At 41.4% G+C, this 17,974-nt stretch overlaps 1 protein-coding gene across 2 annotated transcripts; it reads right to left on the bottom strand.

Annotated features, from left to right (window-relative positions):
- Positions 1-1,034: 1,034 nt before the first annotated feature.
- LOC139636397 (interleukin enhancer-binding factor 3-like) lies at positions 1,035-11,671 on the bottom strand. 2 transcript variants are annotated; one of them, XM_071504454.1, is made up of 21 exons: positions 11,535-11,610; positions 11,150-11,293; positions 10,446-10,540; positions 9,672-9,783; positions 9,076-9,266; positions 8,740-8,908; positions 8,472-8,625; positions 6,541-6,632; positions 5,955-6,050; positions 5,658-5,769; positions 5,481-5,578; positions 5,277-5,385; positions 5,037-5,177; positions 4,075-4,265; positions 3,755-3,874; positions 3,543-3,674; positions 3,012-3,173; positions 2,780-2,909; positions 2,641-2,679; positions 1,765-2,100; positions 1,035-1,643 (listed from the first exon to the last, which is right to left on the bottom strand). In XM_071504454.1, exons 5-21 carry the CDS (start codon positions 9,219-9,221, stop codon positions 1,534-1,536), a joined length of 2,337 nt encoding a protein of 778 aa, XP_071360555.1. In that variant the 5' UTR covers positions 9,222-9,266; positions 9,672-9,783; positions 10,446-10,540; positions 11,150-11,293; positions 11,535-11,610; the 3' UTR covers positions 1,035-1,533. The 2 variants fall into 2 exon arrangements, with proteins under 2 accessions (XP_071360555.1, XP_071360553.1); XM_071504452.1 differs by lacking the exon at positions 10,446-10,540 and having other exon boundaries at positions 11,535-11,671.
- Between the last annotated feature and the right edge of the window lie 6,303 nt (positions 11,672-17,974).

Raw genomic sequence — 17,974 nt, forward strand, 5'->3', positions numbered from 1 at the left:
CTGTCACTTTAAATGAAATAGGAATCAATGACCTCTTCTCACTTTAATGCAAATGTACATAATTGTCTACTGAACAGCCCGGAGGCCACTGTCAGTGCATTATAAACTGGAAATCTACTTTTCACTGGCTTAAATCATATCAAATCACACAATGGAGGGCAAATTTTGACATGTAACCAGAGGTGTAATCATAAACTGTCAGTAAATACAGCTGTCTGTGAAGTCTAAGAAAATAACCCTGACATCACTATGTCTTCAGGAAAGCCTGTTGAGGTCTGAAGTTTAAAAGATATGCTTGCTTGTTAGGCAGGAAAGCTGAATGAAAGACACTATTGAGAGGAATTGTGGGAAATGTAAAATCTATACTAGACTTCAAGTCCAGACATCTCAGCCTCTGTTGTTTCAATTTTGAACTTTTTTTTTTGAATCACCACAAACTTTATGGAGGTGCAATACTAAATGTTTAGAGTGTCCATTTCAGAGTAACTGGTAATATGCATTCAGGTCTACAGGGTTTAGGGCTCTGGTGTAGGTGCATTCATTTTTGCATACAATTAAGAATACAAAGCAGACTGTATGACAGCTTAAAATAAAACAACAGCTTAAAATAACAATTAGTATTTTTTTCTTCTTCTTATATCCCGTTCTGCACCTACCATTTTAATTGCCTACATTATATTTTATTGTGTCCTTGTGCTATTATTAACTCCTCCTGTGAGTTCCTTTGAAGCTACTGTGACCTAATTTCTCCACAGCGGTCAACGAGGCTTCCTCCCATCTTTGTAACAACATAGCTGGCATATAGACCATGCATGCTACATGATGATACTGCATGCATGCTGGACCGGCTGATGATGTGAAACATCTGCATGCGCTGCAGAAGCCATTCCCAGTAGCACAGACGTGAGGAATATCTTTGGCATTTTTAAGGGAAGCTCAAGTTGACCTGAAGACACAATTCAAATCCTGCAGATGACCTGACCTGAGCTGCCATATTCAATATCACAGCTTCGTCCATCAAAACCAAATCTCACTACACATCAACAACTGTGTATTTATTTGTGAAATAGCAAAGTGATGGTCAGAAACTTTGCTCCAAAGTAGGTCATTTATTTTACGAGAATTATTAGAGCATTTTAAATGACATGAGGGAACAAATCTTCAGTTCAAAACTATAAGCAGCTTCAAAACCATATACTGATACAACCAGTACATTAGGTTAAAAACACAACAACCAAAAAAAACACAAAAATAAACCAGGTATGTTTTTTTACATGTCGACATGATGCAGGCTGTAGCAGTTAAAAGAACACATTGACTTCAATAAAACATAAATTTACATCTGTTAACTAAAAATCACTTTTAAGAGACAAGTGAGGTGAAGAGTGACAAAACAAAAACAGAAAAATTCCAGTTACACAGACAACACAAGCACTTTTTCTTTCTTCAGACATGGTATCCCTGGATCATGATCGAGGGTGAACAATCAGAGATGGCATAGTGAGGTGAGAAAGGCTGTTCAAGACATGATGATTAGTAATTCATGTCACCGTAGCCAGAGTACGATGCCTGGTTTTGTCCTCCGAAGCCCTGGTACATGCTGTACCCCTGCTGATTGCCCCAGGACGACTGGTTTCCCCAGGCTGTGGAACAGGATTAAATCAGGGGGCGTCATTTCTTTTTTGTTAATACAGGATGTTGATGCAACAAAAAGTAGCACAGGGGACACAGGGATAAAATTCAACTTGCGACATCCTTACTCACCATAATTATTATACACTTGGCCCCCTGTCACTGAGCTGGGGTAAGCAGTGCTGTACATAGAGTAGTCTCCCTGGCTCTCATTCTGACCTTGGGTCAGCATTTTCTTCTTCTCGTCTCCATACCCATAGCTGTAGGGGCTCTCCTGGTCAGCGGGAGGAGGCATTGACTGGTAGCTTTCTCCCTTTGTGGTGCTGTAGTTGGAGCTGGGGACGGGTGGGGAGGAGTAGGTGGTGCTGCCCTCGGGGTAAAAGGTGCCGTAACCGATGTTGCTGCCTGATCCGCTAGATTCAGGGATTTTGGCTGTGGTGCTGGCTGCGTTGGTACCATACAGCTTATCTAAAAAAAAAAAAACAAAAACAAAAAACAACCAGGTATCGCTGCTATGTAGAAACGAGTTTGTAACATTGTCAAATTTTCCTTCAATGGTGGCAAACAAACAAAAGACAAGCTTGATACTAGGACCTCACTTAATATTATCTCTTCCAAACTATAGTCAAAACTCCAAGGATATTCAGTTTACTTTCAAAGAAGACTAAGAGTAAAGTTTTGCTTTAAAAAAAATTACAAACAATGAATCAATTATCAGATTTTTTGGCAATTACTTTACTAGCAACTGATTAATTGATTTGTTATTGTTTCAGCTCTACTTGGAACAAACTAGAGAGAGTGACATATGATACCTGCAAGACAACAAGGACATGTCTTTTTATTTTTTCCATGAATCAACCACTGGAACTTGTATTTCCATACATAAAATAGGAATAGTGTCTTTGGGGAACAATAGTACCAGATACACTAAAATCACAAACAGAAAACATCACAACAATCTAAAGTCAGTCTTCACAGAGCTAACAGAGACAAGTAGTGTATACTTACGATAGCCTGTGCCAGTGCTGCTCTCATAGCTGTAGTTGGCTTTTAAAATAACGGAGAGAAATTAGTTGATTTCCTCATAGGTGTGATGATATATATATGTACAGTTAGACCAACACCTAGCATGTGTACAATTCCTTACTTTTATTATAGCTGGGTCCTGAAGGAAACAGCTTGCCTCCTCGGCCCCGGCCGCGACCCCTGTTGGGACCCCAGCCACGGGATCCGGAGTCTGAAGGAATGCCACGAATAGTACCGAACCCTGGGATGTGCTGTTGAACACGACGCAGCAGAAAAGATTGAATGTAAGGCGCCCTCACCGATCATGTTGACTTGAGTTGTACATTTTGAGGATCACTAGCGAGATACATTACCATGTCGGTGTAGGTGACCTTCTTCTTTGAATAATTTTTGTTGGTGTTTGACACTCCATTGTCATCTGGGAACAGCTTCTCCAGGGCAGCGAGGGCAGCATAGGCCTTTGCCTCCTTCTTATTGGAGCCTCTCCCTTTGAATTTCTGCCCATCCACCTCCACCTGAGAGACAGGAACCACAGAGCACATCAAAGTTTCTGTCCTTTTACAGTCAGCATGCATTGCTTTCTGTCACAGTGTTGTTCTTATTTGATCCTACCACTAAGAATCTGCAAAGTCAGAAGCTTTAGCAGTTTACACAAATGAGAAAATCTTTAGTGGGCTCTGCAGTGGTCTTTTTCTATGAGATAGCCATGTCGACACACATTAGACATCAAAGCTGTAACGCAGGGCAGATCCAAGAATGGCAGACATCACCTTAAAGGTTCAATTTTAGTATTTAGTACACACTTGAAAAGCAAAGGATGGGGAAAACAGAAATCTTGATTATTTTCATTGTCTTGTTTCGTGTGTGCAATAGTGCTGACTCACCTCCATGACAAAACACTTTTCATGGGAGCCCCCTGTCTCTGCAGACAGCTCATACTTGAGACTGCGACGCTTCTCGTTTAGCTCCATCACAGGGTTCTTGCCATTTTTGGTTAAGATGGGACCCTGACCGCTCTTTTAACAGGAAGTGGACAAACAATGACAATGAAAATACACATGACTAACAGCACTTTACTCAAGACGCGTATACATACATCTTCTGATGAAGCAGAGGTCGTGGTAGCAGCTTTTACTGATTCCTGGGTTCCCTCAGCATCAACACTGGACTCTGATTTAGATTCTGAGCCGGTGGGAAGACCGAGATCCTGCAGGACCTGTGAATGCCAAAAGTCAAAAAATTAAATGACAGGAACACCTCTTCTTTCATTAAATGCCCCTGCTGGAAGAGTCTGTGAACCAGTCAGTAAACAACAACAGGAAAACATGTCAACAAAGAAGCCAAAACTGGGTTTGATAAATGAGTTGGGACAGAGCGATCATAATGGTTATGTGGATAGAAATGAAAGATTCTTGCCTTGGTGGCTACGTTTAGCTTGGCCGCTCGTTTGGAAGGCCCAGTGGCCTCGTAGGTCTTCCCATTTAAGTCCACAGCCATAGTAAAGACCGGCTCGTGGACTGGACCAGTTTGCGATGTAAGCCGGTACTCCAGGCCTGGTCTGTACTGGTTCAGACGCATCACAGCATTCATGCTGAAATCATCGGTGACTGCAGAGACAAGGAACAGGTAAAGAAAGGCAGAAAGAGAAATAAGAGCAAATAACTCAATAAATTTGGGATTAATCCTACAGAAAAAAGTAGGTATTTGGCAGCATTTCCTCATTTAATTACATGTATTCCCCAAAACTGGTAACTTTAAAATCATTTCATATTTCTTTAGCACATTTACAACCAAGAGTTTTGTACTAATTCACAAGGTTTCTGGCAGCTGAATCTAAATATAGCTGATTCAGCATTTGCATTGCTGACACTAACACTGCGTGTCATATACTAAGCCATGTGATGTGTTAAGGATACAAGTCATGTATTTGTATGTTTGTGTCTTCAGCTCCTTTTAAACAGATAATCCTGCTGTTACCATCATTGCTTTGCTTGTTTACACTGAAGCAAAGATAGCAGGCATATTGCCGCCACCGTTGTGTGTTTTTAGATTGCATGCCGGAGGTCCAGAATCAGAGGTGTGATGTGTTAACACAAAAGCGCTGGCGTCTGTCCCGCCTGGTTCTCTCTTTTTGACAGACATTGATCTGGCTGTGTGACTTCTTCTGCTGCCAGCTTCAAGTTGGAAACACTGCACCACTGCAACCTTCAACCCACTGATAGGTTTAGTGGGTTGAAGATAATGACTTTAATTAGGGTCATTTTCTCCTGTTCAGGAAACATTTTACATCTGCCAGGTCATGTATCCACAGTCAAAGTCAATCATTTGACAGTAAAAAGGCTCAGCCTTCACCAAGGCTTCTGACGGTAACTACTAACATGATTTCCTCTGAAATCGCTTCTGGAACTTGAGAAACTTCCTCTGTTTGCTGTTGAGATGGGGCTCGTCCTCGTCCTTCTCCACCTCAGAGTAAGCTCTCTTTGCTGGGAGGCTGAAGTGACCAGCAGGACCTATCTGGGCTGCATGACGCAACAGAAACAAGCCTGAGAACAGATCCTTTTCATGAAAGCGATAAATGAACGATATGGAAAGGGGAAAGATTACAGATCATTATGTACCTGTCCCATCTTTCCCGCCGGCTCCCATTGATTTTCGGGGCTTTATAGGTTTGTTGTCCCTCCCCAACACCTTGTGCATCTGTCCAAATGCACACTGCCTCAAGGCAAACTAAGAAAAAAAAAAAAATCACAGTTGTACACTTCAGACAGAGTTCAAAAATACAAGTGGATTTGTACTTGCATGTATTAGCAGCTTCATCTTACCTGAGCACTCTGTGTGATGTCTTCACGCTGCTGCAGAGTTAGATTTTCAGTGGCATCAACTGTTTCCTTCTCACACGGATCTTTAATTCCAGGTCCATCTTTGCACAGATACAGATAAAATAGTCCATTAACGCTAAGGCCAGTGTTTGAACTTTCATGCTGGTTTGACCTGCTCACCTTCCAGGAGGATTCCAGTGGCAACACACTCCAAAACCCTGCGGAAGGACTCGCCTGCTCCCATTGGTCTCTCAGATGTGCTAATAGCCTTCTCTACCAGCAGTTCAAGAGGCTGTGTGGAGAAACGAGCAGAGAGTATACACGCTACCTATCAAGATGTGGTTCCATTTAAAAAAAACAAAAACAAAAACAAAACCCAGCAGAAGGTTTTGATCACAGAGCTAGAAAGGAGTTGGTTTATACACAACTACATCTCAGCTGCTGCTAGAACATAATGTGCAACAATATTTTCCTTACCCATCCTGAGAGTGGCATCCAGGTAGGAACACGGTTACACAAGTCCCTCATGATCCGGATCACGATAACTGCAGAACTCAGGTCGCTGACTTTGGCCTGGAGACACAAACCAAAGCCAGTTCAGTTAGAGGAGCTTCCGGCGCCGACGTGACCTCACCACTGCGCCTTCAGGGTTCCCGCAAAACAAGGCAGGCACAGAAAGGTCAGAACAACTGAGCCATCTCCAGATGAACAACTCTTAAAACTAAGATTCATTAGATACAGTGGGGTCCAAAAGTCTGAGACCGCTTTCCCATTCATTTGAACGGTACAGTGGTTTCAGACCTTTGGACACCACAGTCTGGCAGACGAGATTTTAATAAACCAAACTGTATGCTGGTGTCGATACCAATGATTTGTTTAATTCTGTCATTGGTATGGATCAGCAGGTCACTCTCCCATAATTCTGACATTTTAGGATTAGGAACTACAACTACAACTGAGAGCACAGTTAAAAACTGTTACTGTCTCTAAATTGAGATAAAATTAAGAGATCACTCAAAGAAACAGTTCAACCTTAAGTACAAATAAGGACGTGAATGCAAACCTGGAACCACTTGGCGTGGCGGAGAGACGCCAAGGCAGTTAGGCATTTCTGCCTGTCCAGAACGTCCGGCGGATCGTTGACTGTTCGCGTTTCTATTGACGAGGTGGGGTAAGAAGAAAAGGTACAGTTTGACCAAGGGGGTTGGCTCTGTCTTGCAGCTCAGGGAGTAGCAGCTTTCCACAAACCACCAGCAGCAGGGAAAGGGGGTCCCAAGTGCCCAATGTGTAATGTTGGTCCCAACAAAGCTGACAGTGACCTGTCACAGATCCCAGCTACATTTTCCACAGTGTATGAAAAGTGGACGCAAAAAGACTGTCTTTGAGACACCGTAGTCTTTACAACATTGCATGGCATGTTGTTAATGTATGCACTGGGTAAAAACTACAACAAATGCCCCCTTCCCTCAGCCCCTCGGCTTGGGTTTGCTGCTTTCCCCCCCTCCTGAGACAGTGTGTCCAGTTGGTCAAAGGTCCAGCGTTCCTAAAAAACTTGACAAACTAAAAGGCAGTCAGTTGTAAATCACAAGCATTGAGAGAATCTATACGTCTGCCCCACACTGCAGCAAAACTGATGGAGTCCCTGATGTTTCGAAACTGGCTAGAGGAGGACTTGTGAAAGACTGGAAAAACCAAAGAGCCATACCAGCAGTGTGCAAGTTTTAGCTCATTTTCCACACTACAATTACAATTCAGCTAATCTAGCCCCAACCCAGCTGATTAATACTAGGCCACAATGAATGGCTGAATGAGTGATAGGACAGATTAACAGGAGGGCTGCATGATAATAGCTTGCATGTTAAAAATGTTCATATATTTAGATAAAAGTAAGTCTTGGCATGAAATTAGTGTCTTATTAAAGCAAACATAAGAGTAAATATAATTCGATTTTGTAAGTAATTTTAATATGAAAGTCACCACCAGTAATGTTATGAAATAAAAATCAATAAGTACAATGAAGACGATGCAGTTCCACAACAGGTATTTAAATTGTTCTTAATCAGTCTGCCCACGACAAACACCTGACTACAGACAGTTTACCAGTGAATATGGAGCGTTTGATTCGATGTACCTGAGCAGACCACCAGTACCTGATCAAGTCTGATTCATTGTAGAAGCTAAAATTCATGATGGCAATTATCATGTGATTTAAAATGTGCAGCCCCAGTGTGCAGTGTAGTAAATGGACTAAAACTGCACTGAGAGCGGTATGGTTCTGTACGTGGGGCTTCAGCAAACTCCCCCCTGACCTTTAAATGAACTCACTGTAAATTTAGACTCTGGGGTAAACACAGCTCATGGCGATTAACACGGAAGCTCCACTAACACTTCACTGACAAATTCATACATAAACAGACATAAACTAAGTTTTTTCCTGTGTGGCTGAATTTAAATTATCTTGTGAGAAACCAAAGGAAACTCCTCATTGCAGATCAGTTTTGCTGCAGCTGGCGCCAAATGTACATGTTCAGCATCAAGTACATGCAGTGCGCGCTTTAACTTGTTATTCTTGAAAAAGCCTTCACTTTAAACATGAAAACAATTCAACAAGAATACACAACGTTTTTTTTGGGGTGTTTTTTTTCTTTTCTTTTTTTAATGACTGAGGCAATGTCATTAGCAACATGTGCAGAATGTGTCAGCGACTAGAGGAAATGTGTTGTTGGCAAACACCAGTTTGTCACAAAACGACGACAGGACTCTCAAGCAAGTGAAGAGCCAACATTCATTGGTTGTTCACTGGCCTTGGTCTGAGACAGTCACTGTACAAGCTCCACTGAGGGTTGATGAGATGATGCAGATGGCTAACTTGTGTGAAGTTTGAACTGTCGGAGTTACAGGTCAGCGGAGCAGTACAGTGTCTGCACACTGAGAACACACAGATCAGCTTTGTGGTAGCTGATGTCTAGCTGCAGGCTGGATCAACATATCTACCTTCTTCTTCTATGGTTGAACTCTCCTGCTCCGTCCTGATGAGGGGGGATGTCAAGTGGATAGTCAGCATCAGGACTGACTCCTTCGTGCTTGTCACAACAATGGAAGCATCCTCTGGACACTGACTCACTGTATACGCCGCCGCTGAAATAGTCTATTAGAAAGAAGGACAGAAAGTAAGGAATACAAAGACGGACTCTTTACATACTCTCAAAAACAACCCAATCTTCCAAATCTGTAAATAAAACGGCTTTAGGTACATTTCTACCTCCAACTGTGCAGTCAGCTTTTCAGCCACTTGTTGAAGCAGAGTGATAGTGGGTTTGTTGGAGCAAAGCAGCACCAGCTCCAGGTCCTTGTCTCCCTTCAGCAGGAGTCCTTTGGCCACCAAGCCGACCCTCATTACCCCACGAAGGACACGCTCTTGTGAATCAGCACTTGGATTGCGACGAGGGAAAGAAAATAAAAAAATATGATCTAATTATTTATAGTAAAAAGGAGAAGAACATTAGCTTTAAAAAGACTTGTGCATTTCAAAACTCCTTTGATGTACTTTTGTAGTCACTAGCACAACTGCCACAGCCCATTTGGACACCTTGCTTACCTCAGTGCCTCTGTATTTTCTTTGCCGTCTTTTGGAGTATCCATCTGGTCAGACACAGTCTTCAGAGCACACTCCACATGAGAGACGATTTTCTGCACTGCCTCCAGCTCCTCTGTTGAGGGATAGACTTCAGAGTGTTTGGCCATCACGTGACGATCATATGGCGTGCGCACCTGTGGGGAGGCAGCTTCCTTCATTGGAAAAACAAGAAAAGCAAGGTTTATATGGGAGAAAAGAAAAACAGTGTGAATGACAGAAAATGTTTATCTCATAATGCAATCAAGTTCTTTCTTACCTACTATGATATATTCTAGTGCTACATAACAGCCAAAGCTAACACAGATTTGAGAAGTATGAAATTAGTGAATGGACATGATTTAAATAAAGGCTAGGAAAAAGAAACATTCACATGCACAGGATACAGCTTTTCTGCAGGAGGAAGTTGTCTTTTTAAAGCACAACAGGAAATAAAACTATGATGGAAAACACTACATGTTCCATCTTAGTGCAAAAAAAGAAGAAGTTGGTTAAATGGTTCAAATGAAAAGGCCTATGGATTATCAAGTCTTGATCGATTTAGCAGGTGAAAGAAGAACCTCATAATGCTGTTTATCCTCAATCTCCTCGATGGCAGCGATGTAGTCATGATACTGTCTCAGCTCCTCCTCGTAGCACAGGCAGTCGTACCAGTAACGCAGCTCCTCGTATCTAGAAGGAGGATGTCACAAAGTGAGAACAACACTGACGACAAGCTCAGATGTTTAAGACAGAAGATTTGAATCACTGACAATTTGAATGGATACCAAGATCCTGTGAAGCTTGATCTGTGCTTTGTAATAATCCCACACTTAACACTTAAAGTGATTTCAGCATGAAAAGGAAAATGCAGCATTTACAGATCAGCTCACTAGCAATATGAACTCTAACCTGAATGAAACTGAAGATTACTTTCTATGTGTGTCTGTGGGATATGTTTGTGGTATTTAAAAAAAAAATAAAAATTCATTATCATTTTATTCACTGTTAGTGATAGTCGATCTGAAGCTAGGCTCTGAAGCTCGTTCATTTGCATGAAGCTTGTATCAGACTGTCTATGCCATGTCGCTGATGACGTCTGAAACTTCGAACGTCACTGAACCACTGGAGTGGGTGGGGAGAGGTCTGAACATTTCATACATCGCCAACATTGAGAGATACGGTTAGCATTTATCACCAGTCATTCAAACATGCATAATTAGAGTACCTGTAACAAATACTGTGTTTGACTAGATATCTGAAAGACCCACAATTGGCAAGGCCTGAGGACCCACTACAGCACTCGGTGACTCACAAGCCTGTATAATCACTTCTTTTAGATGACTGTGCAATACCTTTGCTCGCCAACATCCTCAGTGCCATGTGTAAGGACATTTTCCAAGGCTGGAGAGGCAGTTAGCCAGCAAATAAACCATCAAAAGCCCAGCCTCTATAATTAAATAAAACCTTTCAGTGAAAACATAAACACATTTTTCCATAACCACAAAATGCCCCATGTTCACAAGCACATCCCCAAAAAGTCTCTTGTATTTCTGGTCATACAGTACATATATATATACACATATATATACACACACTAAATTGTTTCCTTTTATTGTAGAAAATTACAATTGGATCCATTTACATAGTTACATGATGTGAACATCTGTAAACTTAGCATTGATCAATCCAGTGCAGCATAGCATTCTAATGAAATAATGATCTTTATCCTTGTTTTAACATTACATTCACCGTTAGGCTCTTATTGCACACACAAAAAATGAATGAACAAGTGATGTGCAGACTGCATTCCCTTCTGCTGTAGTATCTGCAAATCTCTGGATGTCTTTTTCCAGCACAATCAGAGAAAAGCGTCAGGAGCCTTTTTGATTGTGTTCTTCACTTGTGGCTGTATGCATTTTAACGTCAAGTTGAGTTGGCGAATGATTAAATGTAGTATATAAATACATTTACTTTTACTTTATCTCAATGTCATTTTAGTATTATTTCATATAGGACTATTAGGACTAGTCCGTGCGTTGTGTGTGTGTGTGTGTACCTATCAAAATCGTGCGGGAGGAGCCGGTGGCCCTGCTGAATCAGACTGTCCCAATACAGCAGCTCTTCATACGCCTGGTGCTCATCCCACATTGGCGATGCAGCGGCCGCCATGCTGTCACGACTCTGGTGCCGAAGCTACCACCTGTGTCAGCAGCAAAAACCCGTTAGCCATTGCGCAACTGGTTAAGGACAGGGCAGACGGCAACAACACCTGTCCAACCATCACGTCGTGACTGGGAAAGCTAATTAGCTGATGTTTACAACACTGACCGCCCACTTGGGGCAAGCTAACGTTAGCTAGCACCCCGGTCTGTTTGCCATTCGAGGCGGTCATTTTGCACAAAATCGCTGACCTCGGTTTCATTTGAGCAGTCAGGACTTACCTTTGTGGATGGGACTCTGCACAGGCAGAAACCTTTACGCTGTTTACACCGCTTCTTCTTCGTCTTCTTTATTTTCCTCCTGTCGCCTTCTACTTCTTCTTCTTCTTTCAGTTTTATGACGGGTGGCAACCGTTGGGTAGCATTACTGCCACCTACTACGTTGGAGTTTGTACCACATTATCTTTGCCCTTGCTCTTAACTAAAAAAAAATATATTAAACTGAACACAAAATTATTTTTGATCAGTCACGTTTCAACAGTCACGTTCGGAACAGACTCCCTAACCCGATGGCAAATAACATGTTTTTGGCTCAGTTCGTACACTCCAAGCTTCCTGATTTCATGTTTCATGTTTTCATATCTTAACCTGTGCATTAATACATGTTTAAAAAAAATACATGGACACAAAAAAATAAAATTAGAAATATTTTTTTCATGTATAGAATCAAAATACATGAAAAAAAAAAAATTCTTGGCTTCATCCATTAAAGTTCACCACTACTACTGCTGCTGCTTGTCAGGTCAACATTGTATTGCTCACCGTCAGACCTCAGTTACCATGGATACTAAATAACTGGTATAGCCTTTTGTTTTTCTAGTGCTGGGGATTTCTGTGAATATGTGAATATGTGTGTTTGTATATATACATTAAATTTGTAGGCGATCCCTGCAAGTTATTTACATTTGTTGATTTATTTAATTTATTTATTTTTTAATTTAATTGATTTGAATACAGCTTTCTTTTTGAGAATGACCTCACTGTTTAAAAAGACAAGACTCTATCAATACACATATTTGATGTCAACTAATGTGATGATATACAGGATTTTATAAGACAATTTTGCTATGCTGTTTATACCGTGGTATGTAACCTTAATAATCCTGAGGCAAAAACAAATATTCGTCTTTGTTTTATCCATAAACTCTTTCTGAATTGTTTTTCAAAAACATTATGTGTGTATCCATATCATTCAGGTATGATATGATGTTCATATTGAGCCAACTATGGTTCTAGCAGTCTATGAAAGCTCAGCTTAAGGTTAACCTACTTTTTAGGCACAGAGGGAGACTGGAAATCTACTGTGCTTTTTTCTTTTGTGTGTTTTAAGGTTATTTTGCAGAGGCAAACGCACTTCATGTCTTATGGTAAATTCCATCAGACAATAATATACATGTTTTTCTGAAAATTAAACATGACAGGGTATGACAGTAACAATTTTAGTCATAATCAACCTGAGTTTAGTATTTATACCTTTGTAAACCTGTAAAATGTGGGAGGAAACAGGAGCACCTGGGGTAAACCCATACCAACACGGGAAGTTTAGCACCTCCACACAGCAAAGACTGAGGCTGGAAATCCAACACATGTGTGTTATCCTTTCCTCTACTTAGCTAATCCTTGACAAGAACTAGATTTGAATAATATTTTCTAAGTTTATGCTTTCCTTCTACCCCCTTATTTATAAGACCATGGCTACTCTAGCTTCAGAGGATAGCAGTGGCACCATCTAGACACAAACTCTTGGAGTGAAGGACAATGAAAACCATTAAAAAAAAACCTCATTCACTCATCAGGAAGAATGATGCAGCACGTGAAGGTCTTCGTTACCACTCTCTCACTTACATTCAGCAGAACACATCACAAATGCACTCTGAAAACCTCTGGGATTACTCTGGAGCTCCCTCTGATGGTTACACCAATACAACTCAATTCATCTACATTTATCTAATGTGAACCCTGAAGGTAATTGTTAGGGGAGGCTGCAAGAGAAAGAAAAGGCAGATCTGACTTGTTAATCAAATTTATCAAAATTAATAAAAATTCTGTTGATTTGTTGATATTAAAAGTCTAGTTAAAACTGTAAAAGTGACACATACTTAACATCAAGGTGAATTAAATGAACACTTCCAGAGTGTTTACTGAATAGTTACATAAGCAGAAAAAGGTTGTGAATCACATGCTGTAAAAAAACTCAAGTAAAATCAAAATGTAATAATATTCTTTCATTTTGTTTTTTATTTTGTTATGTTTTTGATTTTATTTTTGTGGTGTTTTTTTTGTATTTAAGATGTGGGAAGAAAACCGGAGCACCCGGAGTAAACCCACGCCAACACGGGAAGTATAGAAACTCCACACAGCAAAGACTGAGGCTGGAAATCCAGCTCCGGCCTTTGCTGCAAGACTACAGAGTTAACCACTGAGTCACCGTGTGGCCCTAGACGTTTCTCACAGCGGACATTTTGACTTGATTTACAATGAGTTGAAGCTGTATCAACTGCTGTTATGTGTCAAAATGTCCGCTGTGAGAAAGGTCCTTTAATGCCATTTATCTTGAAGGAAAGAGGTTTTCTAGGTTCTTGTTTTTTGTGCCAATGAAAATCTTTGCCATCGTCACGCCTTTCACCTCATCTGACCCACCAAAGGTCGGATGAGGTGGAAGGTGTGACAACTTGTGAACCTATTAAATTTTAGTATAAAGGGGCTACAGGAAGTCATCATCATCATCATCAGGAAGAATCATACAGCATGTGAAGGTCTTCATTATCGTTCTCCCAACTGTTTTGAAAAACCTGGCTACTTTGGATTTCTCTGGCTTTGGATTGAGGTGAGCTTTCAGATGGATTCGTACATGCTTCCAAAGAACAGCATCAAAAGATCTGTCATTTGATGCTGTCGCAGCCTCCAGGAGTTTTTCTGCGGAGCCAAATTCCTTGAGAAGGCCTTTAATCAGGGCCTTGTTGAATTTTTTCATCCCGTCTTTGGTTTTTGTGTCAGCAGAGTCACAGATGTTGCTCTTAGCCTGTGCCATGTCTGACAGATGCTTGATGATGATTGCAGTCTGTGCGGCTTGTCTGGGGTTCTGAGGGACTTTTATCACGAGTCTTAGCAGAACAGCAGTGATGATGTTGTTGGCCATTTCCTCTCCTGTAGAAGAGGAGCTAACAGTTGACACTGCTGAGACTCTGTTACGTGCCTCCTTAGGGGCTGACACTGGACTGGTAAGACATCCTTCCGGACTCTGGTAAGGGACTGGTGTAGGCTCAGAGCATTTTTCAGGAAATTCACGTGAAGCCAACTTGTTTGAGCTCGACTCACAACTATCAACACGGTCCCTGACATTCAAGCCATCACCATCTTCATCACTGAGGGATTCGGATAGTGCAGCCTCACAAAGAGGTGGTGTCTGAATTGAACAACAGGATGTTGTGGTCTGCTTCTCGCTGGCTTCAGGGGACTCCGAACTGTCATTTGCTTCCGGTGTGGTCAGCATATTTGTGATCACATCTTCGATCTCAGCTAATGCACCAGCCAGTGCCTCGCTGTAACTTGTCTTTTTTGATGGTTCCTTCTCCATCCAGAGTAGCAGCTTCTGCAAGAACTTTTCCACTGCATCCTCTGTCATGGCGTACAGAACCTCAGCAGAAAAGTGTAACTGAATGCCATCCTCCTTCCGCGTGAGTTCAGGGATGATGGAGTCAGAAAGACATCTACGTATTGAAATCGTGGGCCTTTGATATGTCCGGCCAGGTGTCAGATATGTGTAGATTTTATCGACCAGAACCCTTGAAAACTTCCTGATCTCGTCATCGACATCAATGTATTCCAGTGTTATGCTGCCATGTGCTGCAGGTTTCTTTAACTGGTTTAGTTTCTCAAACAAGTTGTCAACATCATTTTTGAAGATCTCAAAATTACCAAGGGACTGGTTGATTCTCATTGTAGGAGTGGGAGTTTTGGATGTAGGCTTAGGTGAATCTTGAAGCTCCTGGTAGAAGAATCTTGAAGCTCCTGGTAGAAGGTATTCATCTCCATGTGTTTCCGTGTGTCTCAGCTGAGGAGACCCTGAACACTGCTTGAGACTGACCAGGAACTTTGTGTCTTTTCTTTTAAACACACTCTTCAGCTCTGCCACCATTTTTTCGAATTGTTTTTGTGCAAAGCTGGAAAACTTGTGTTTGCTAATGATTTGGTTTTTGGAAGGTCTGACCCATGAGGAGAAAAACTTTTTCACCTTGTTTGTAATTAACATCATATTAAAATGAGGTCTCATTGAGCTGCGTTTCTCGCTGCATCCAGCAACATCTTCAAAGTTATGATAATGCAGGTCTTCTCTTATAACGCTGACAATATCAGATGCCACATCCTGAGCATCCAGAGAGATGTGAGGGAGGGGACAATTTTCATCCTCCTCTGCTATGCCTGGTGTCTCGATGTACCATTTCATGAGAATGTCAGTTACAGCTTTAGCGGCAGGGGGGAGAGAGATCTTGGATTTCATGCGCTCTGGTGATTCGTGTTGCTCTTGTTTCTCTGTTTCAAGGATCTGTGGTGTTGACTCAGTGATTTCGTATGATTCAGACTCTATGTTTTTTGGCCGCAGACACACTCCCAGGCACTGAGTGTTCAGCTTTTTCAAATATCTTCTCAGACATTTGGCAGCATGAAACACCATGCGACGAAGAGACTTTGTGCTGGACATGGAGCCACTGACAAAAACGGCAGGCTGTGATGGCCACTCAGAGCTGTTGATGGCCACAGATGCAATAGAGTTTACCTTCTGTGAAACTTCCTTCTCGACTAGTGCTGTCAGCTTCTCAGCACTCTCATTGTCCTGTGGGACGTGAAGAGCAACAGCAAAGCTACGAGAAAGGGAGTCTCCCAGACATGTGTTGAGGTTCACCAAAGGTGTGCTTATATCAGCCTGAGAGTCCCTCCTGAGTAAGCTCTCCTCAATCCACGGTCTGACAACTCTCAGGACGATTGCAGAAAGTGTCTGTACCACTTCTATACACATATCAGCCAGCATAGCTGATGTGGTTGAGTTGTGAGTCCCTGCAGCCAACATGCTCCACTGTACTGCAGAGAATCTTTCAAAATATTTTTCTATTATGGGCAAAAGAGCCTCTGGTGTGATGACTGTAGGGTTCACCATTGTGGACATTTTTTCTTTCTCAAGGCTGCTTTGCTCCAGTTTGTTTGAAACTAATGAAAATGTTCTGTTGTGTTTGAATGCTCACTGTGGTTTCAGATTGTGCCTGAAGTCACTAGAGTGTATATGAAAATGCAGATTCTAAAAAGCAGCTTATGGAGACCATAGAGCCTTTGATGTTTTGACGTCAAAGCCCATTTCGTCACACACCCAGTCTCGCGCCTGCGCACTCAGAACTCATATGATCACTGATTTAATATCCATGTCCATAGTTACGAGACACCGGCGAGGCCTTAAGCCTTAAACAGCGTTTTGTCGGACATAAAATAGACAGTTATGACAGAGCTCACGTCAACCCTTCAATGTCAATGTGACTTTGAATTAAATGCTTTTAAATACAACTTGTATTCACATCCGTAGCTGAATGAACGCACAGTGTGTGGCCACCTGTGCGCCCATGACGCACGGGAATTGCATGCAAAACAAATGCATGGGTGTTTTTTATTTATTTATTTTATTTTTTTTACCTTTTTTTGTTTTACCAGACGAGATACAACCGACATTTTGTATTCTAAAAAGTAAGCGGATGAAGTAAGCAGATGCGCAGTCAGGTATTTATCTTATTCCTGCCCTTGCCAAATGATCTCGACTTTACAATTGTCATCTATATATATTCAGTGTGTGTTGAGGTTGTGTGTGTGTGTGTTTGTGTGTGTGTGTATTTATATTTATGTATCGATTTATTTGTGTGAGGGAGAAGAGTAAATGAGTCAGTTTTCTTTTAATTTATGTCAACTAAGGAGAGAGATGTAAGTTATTCACTTAGCCTACACAGTGTCTTCAGAAATTATTCAGACCCTTTCAGTTTTTTCCACATTTTCTTATGTTACAGCTTGATGGTAAAATTTAAAAATATTCAGTTTTCCCTCATATTCTACACTTAATGTCACATATTGATAAAGTGAAAACAGAATTTTAAAAATCTTTAGAATAAATTTAGAATAAGTATTCAAAAAATTCAGACCATTTGTTATGACACTTTAGCTCATGTTCCTCCCATTTCTCTTGATCACCTTTGAGCTGTTTCTACACTTTGACTGGAGCCCGCCTGAAGCTCTCATAGCTGAGCAAAAACCAAACCATGAGGGAAGGAACTGCCTGCAGAGCTCAGAGCTCAGGATTGTGTTGAGGCACGAGTCTGGGGAAGGCTGAAACAAATCTGCTGCCTTGAAGCTTTCCCAGAGCGAAGTGGCCTCCATAATTCTTAACTGGAAGAAGCTTGGAACATCCAGGACTCTTCCTAAAGCTAAAGAAGGGTCTTGGTAAGAGAGGTCAGATGGTCAGTTTGGCTGAGCTGCAGAGATCCTGAGTTAAGATAGAAGGAATCTTCGGTAATTTAACTCTGATAACTGCACCACTGTATGTAGTGTAGTACAGACCAAAAATACTCCTTCCTCCTACAGGCCTATTTGTTATGGAAAAGACAATTAGTCAAAAATAAATCAAAAAA

The sequence above is a fragment of the Trachinotus anak genome, unplaced genomic scaffold (assembly GCF_046630095.1).
Source record: "Trachinotus anak isolate AG129_WGS33_773 ecotype Australia unplaced genomic scaffold, CSIRO_AGI_Tana_v1 ptg000019l, whole genome shotgun sequence".
Lineage (NCBI taxonomy): Eukaryota > Metazoa > Chordata > Actinopteri > Carangiformes > Carangidae > Trachinotus > Trachinotus anak.